Source organism: Priapulus caudatus, unplaced genomic scaffold (assembly GCF_000485595.1).
Source record: "Priapulus caudatus unplaced genomic scaffold, Priapulus_caudatus-5.0.1 Scaffold1409, whole genome shotgun sequence".
Lineage (NCBI taxonomy): Eukaryota > Metazoa > Priapulida > Priapulimorpha > Priapulimorphida > Priapulidae > Priapulus > Priapulus caudatus.
Window position 1 is genome coordinate 36230 of NW_014578470.1, and position 5663 is coordinate 41892.

Consider the following 5663-nt stretch of genomic DNA (forward strand, 5'->3'; position numbering starts at 1 on the left):
AATGTAAAAAAATTGGAATTTTTTTTAAACAAATTTTACCATAGAAAATTCGTGACGTAGTCCCTTTAACTTTATCGTATGTGCTAAGCAAGGCATAAACAGATGATGGGTATGAGAAAAGAGGCGTACAAAAACATTTTTAATAAAGTAAAAATGAAATAATTTAGTTTTTTTCTCCACAAAACTAGGTTGTTGCACAGTAGTTGCACCAAAGGACTAGGTGACGGAATTTTTTTAGTACTTAAACGACACTGCAATTTGACAATTTCATTATTAAATCGTAATTTTGTGAGCAGTTAAATCATCTGCCGCATGCGCGCGAACCCCGCGGGAAATCGACGACGCATGCACGCGGATCGGCGCGAAAACCCCCGAAAAGCGCGCGAGAATCGATGCACTGCGCCGGCGCGTGCGTCGGTCTGTCAGTGCTGCTGTAGCATCTCTCTCTCTCCTGCTTCCGCAGATGCAGTTGTTTCCGGACGCGCAGCGGGAGCACGTGGAGGCGCTCGTCCTTGCGCACGTGAACCACCCAGACATTCTCACGACGGTCTGCAACGTCATGGTCGAGACAAAGTACCCGAAGGTTCCTCAGGTGAAGAAGTACAAGAACAGGGAGCGGGACGGCAATGCACAACAGACTGTCCAGGTGAGTCCAGGTTAACGAGTTAGTAGTACGGCTAACGAGTTAGCAATGTTTGCACATTTTATTTAAAAAAAAGTGCATTATTTAAAAACTACATTTTGTTGTTGATAATTGATTATATATTTTCATAATTGAGTGCTTAGTCGGTTGCTGCAAACGATTGACTTTCGATTATAATCGATCTTCGGGACATACTAAAAATTGCATAGTACGAAGAATAGCATAGTACAATGCGCGATTGCTCGCTCCCGCTCGTCGTGCCGCGGAGATGCGTCGTCTGTCGTGCGTGTCGACGCTGTACTGTGTACTTGTGTTTGCAGGAATTCTCAAACTACCTTGACGAGAGTTTTTTGAAGCAGTCGATCTCGGTAACATACATGAGCGAAGCGATGAATCTGCTAAAAAACGAATTCCTTGAGGTATTTGGGAGTTTACGAAGTTTTGCGTGTAAGGCATACTGTGTCTGTAGAGAGATAGATAAATAAAATAGGTTTATATAGGCATAACAAATAATTAAAAGGCTGCTAACAATGTCAATTGAGCAAACTCGAAACACGATGTCATCGGGCAATGTAAAATTGAACTTGAGTGATACAGTGGAACCCCGATTTAACCCGAATTCGGATATATAACGCGATGAGTCGTTGGACCCCCTTTATTTTGCTCTTATATCGCCACGTATGTATAACCCCGATTTAGTGCGATCCCGCTTTTTTCGCGATGATATTTTATGGACCCCAACCATCGCATTATAACAGGGCTACACTGTATTTAAACTCAATCGATGGCAATAAGGTGAGATTCCAACCTCTCAAATTTCCACCATTGAGGAAGTTTCGCCTCTCTCTCTTTTTCTTTCTCTCTCCCTCTCTCTCTTTCGCGCTCTCTCTTTCTCTTTCTCGCTCTCTCTCGCTCTCTCTCTCTCTCTCTCTCTCTTTCGCGCTCTCTCTCTCTCTCTATCTTTCTCTCTCTCTCTCTCCCTCTCTCTTTCTCTCTCTCTCTCTCTCTCTCTCTCTCTCCCTCCCTCCCACCCTCTCTATCCCTTTCTCTATCTCCCCCCCCTCTCTCTCGCTCTATCCCTTTCTCTATCCCCCCCTCTCTCTCNTGGTAGTACGGCTAACGAGTTAGTAGTACTGTTATGGTAATTGCAGGTTAACGAGTTAGTAGTACTGTTATAGAAATTGTAACTATTCCCTGACACCATATGTAATCCCATGGCATTTAGGATAACGAACCGCCCGATGACGTCGTTGCCGCAGCAGTGGCAGCTGCTAACGTCATTGTCATTGACGACGCTGACTCGCAGGAAAGGTTGAACCTTGTAGAGGATAATGACGTTGCAGAACAACCGATAGCACCAGCAGAACCAGTCGATTCCTTACATGATTACATACATAAGATGGTAAGTGTCACTGCAAACGTCGCATCGCCAACGGCTGGCAAAGATAAATCGGTATTGTTAGCAATTACGGTATTTCACCAATATGTAGGTCTATAATTAACATAATAATAATAATAACAATAATAATAATTACCAAATAAGCAAATGTGGATTTTTTCAAGATACGGATTTGCACGTAGCTCTTTACACCCAACTGTATCCAGCCAAAAAAGCAATGGTCACGGGTTACCAGTTTGTAAGCCCAACTGAACATGTTAATGTGAGAGCGATAGATCAGTATTTCTTAATCTAGATAAGAGATTGTGGATTTTCCCGAAGTAAAGACTTGCACATAGCTCTCTTAACCCAGCTGTCTACAGCCAAAAGGCAATGGTCACAGATTGCGCATTTGTAAGCCTAACTGAGCAGTAATTAACATTAGTTAATGTGTAAGCGATAATAAATAAGCATTAGATCGGTATTTCCTGACGGCGCAAAATCGATTGACTTCAGTTCGATGAGATTGCAGCTTCAGCTGAGAAGGAACGCGACGTAGGAGGAGAATGTGCCGTCGTCGTGGAAGACCAAGTCACAGAGGCAGTAGCGAACGACGCGGAGGGACCAGACGTCGCGGAGGGTACGCTAGGGGGGGGTCTCCCCCAGCAAATTTACACTATTTTGACAATGGCAGGTAAATACGTACAGGAACCTTTTTCACAACGGCGATGTTAAATTTGACAACGGCGGTGCGCCACTGTGCCTCTTATGTATAGGAAACACTGTGCTTGTGAGTGTGCTACGCCCATCCATCGTGTATTTGTCCTTAAACCTTTCTCGATCGGCTACTGTTTGCGTTTGCAAAAATTTACAACAGAGTAATATATACGTACGATATCTTATCGTTATGCTTATATACCTTGTTTTTGTTTGAGGTTTTATTATCGCAGATGAGCTGCGTCATTGTTGAGTGATTAACAAACAGATTAGTGAATTTTGTTCGTTTTCTCGTTTTAAAAATACGTCTGTATTCAGGTGCCATTGTGGAAGAAGGTGTCAGTCATCCTCCACACGCAAGAGCTCCTGTCACCGCTGCTCTTGGGCGCTCCCTGGTAAAGGTTAGAACACGCATATTGTTGTCATTCCCTCAAACGTTATTAATTCTCGCTATAACTAGTAATTCTGCATCAGTTCTTAGTGGTTGGCAGTGCCCACTTTGCAAACATCTAACTCGTTATCAATGGATGGATGCATGGATAGATAGATAGTTAGATTTTTTGGGGTAGGGCCTATTTCCTTTCAACCAAGCGGTCACCAACTGAGTGCTTTATTTCCCCGGCAACCGGCGTATCCCGCTTCACGAATAACACGGTCATGGGAATGAAGTGCATGTGGTATGTTTGAGCTCAGAATAATGTGTAGATTGCAATGGGGACAGTATTACGTGTTTGGTGCAAGGGCTACCCGGCCAAAGGACGGGTTTTCAGCTAGTATATATATATATACTTGCTATATAGTATAGTATATACATATCGTAGAACTAAAGAGAGAGAGAGAGCCCGTGTAAGCGAACTCGGGTCTTGACGAGGGAAGGATGTTGCGGGTCGTGTTCGGCAGGTACGAACACGCGGACTTGGTTGGTCAGCTGAAGGTCATCTTTCCGAACACGTCAGAGGACATTATCCTGATGACCGTCGTCACCCACCGTCACCTCCAGGGGGCAGGCAACGCGATGCTCGAGTCCATCTGTGATGACCTGCTGGATCTACGCACCTACAGGTTATACTAATATCATTAATAATAATCATGATGATGGTGACGCTGATGGTGATGATGATGACGATGATGATGATGGTGATGATGATGATGATGATGATGATGACGATGGTGATGATGATGATGATGATGATGATGATGATTATGATGACGATTGGTGTTGACGATGATGATGATGACGATGCCATGACGATGGTGATGGCGATGGTGATGATGATGATGATGATAATAATAATACAAGTAATACTAATAATCATAATTAGTATAATAATGATTTAAATCTGGAATGTCATCGATTCCAGCATGTGTTGAACTTGGTACTATTCTGGTGGCTGTGCACATTTTTTCCTCCCATTTTGTAGTTATGTGACCAATAGTAGAAGGAGATTCTATCAACGTCTATTGCTGTTTATCCACATTTAACTCATGTGCATTTGTTCGGTACAATTGTCAAAATGTTAATTTGTCTTGAAGGTGATTTATCTTCTGACTACCAAAGTGTAATTAGTAATGTAATTAGTAATTAGTAAATGTTAGATGTAGATTTATAGCTCCGTGTCTGCATAGGAATGCTCTTATGATGTATGTGAGTAAAGACAATACACCGAGCAGTAGAGATTATAATTATGCTTAGTTATTTAAGCGCCTTAAAGGTCGCCGTAACGACTTTTCTCACTCGCAGAAAAGTTGACGAGCATTACAACGGCAGCACCAACGTTGGCAGCGATGCGGCCGAGGTGCCGGGGACGTCAGGCCGAGAACATCGCGAGACGCCGGACGAATCCGACGCAGGTGCGAAATGGGATCAAGTCTTCCCGCCTTCTAAGCACGTCGCTTTGGTTCCGGCGAACGTATTTATAAGAACATACTATTACGAGCTAACGCCACCTAGTGCCGAATAAGCATACTAAAGTTAAACTGATTTAAGAGATCCGGTCTACTCTCTCTTTCCCAAGATGGCTATGTGAGCTCAGCAGTATCAAACTGTTGCGCCTAATAAAATCTTGTCAATCCTTGTCGATCCATCTTACCCCTTGCATCTACATGCAAACAATATCACGTCATTCCCCACTGACCATGTTATTGTATCTACATTGATGGGAGGGGGCAACTGCAGCCCCTCCTCTACGCTCTAGCTGCTGCTTCAGGGTTTGTTCTGAGGGGGAAAAATTAGACAAAGGAGGTAATGGCCAGTTTGGGGGAAAAAACGCGCATGATGGATTCAACGGCGTGCCGTAGGTATGCATGCGGATGCTGCAGGCGGACGCAGGGGAGAGAGGGAGAGGGGGAACTCCCCTCTTTTCTCGCTGGGGGGGGGGGTCTCCGCAGCATAATTTACACTATTTGACATGGCGGGGTAAAATACAGAACATTTTCACAACGGCGAGTAACTATTGATCAACGGGCGGTGCGCACTGTTCCTCTTATGCATGCAACGCCTGTGCTTGTGAGTGGCTACCGCCCATCCATCGTGCTATTTGCCTTTTCTTCGATCAAGCTACTCCTCCTGTTTTTTGCGTTTGCAAAAAATTTACAAACAGATAATATATACGTACGAATGTTTATACGTTATGCCTTATAGTAGCCTGGTTTTGTTTTGAGGGTTTTTAATTATCGCAGATGAGCTTGCGTCATTGGTGAGTGATTAACAAAGCAGATTAGTAAATTTTGTTCATTTTCTCGTTTTAGAAAATCGCGTCTGTTATTCAGGTGCCATTGTGGAAAAGGTTGTCAGTTCATCCTCAACACCAAGACTCCTGTAACCGGCTCTTCTTTGGGGGCGCCCCCTGTGAGTTCGGAACACCATATTGTTGTAACTCGTTATTCTTTACTTTTCCGGATCGAGACGCAAAACCTAAGGTAATA

At 43.7% G+C, this 5663-nt stretch overlaps 1 protein-coding gene across 1 annotated transcript in view; it reads left to right on the forward strand.

Moving 5' to 3' along the window:
• LOC106816543 overlaps positions 1–5663 on the forward strand; it is a 34814-nt gene that overhangs the window by 17511 nt on the left and 11640 nt on the right. Inside the window, exons 4-8 of the mRNA XM_014821168.1 lie at positions 1869–2045; positions 2538–2661; positions 3057–3139; positions 3667–3800; positions 4480–4589. Of these exons, the coding sequence (XP_014676654.1) occupies positions 1869–2045; positions 2538–2661; positions 3057–3139; positions 3667–3800; positions 4480–4589 (628 nt within the window). The remainder of the gene's footprint in view (positions 1–1868; positions 2046–2537; positions 2662–3056; positions 3140–3666; positions 3801–4479; positions 4590–5663) is intronic.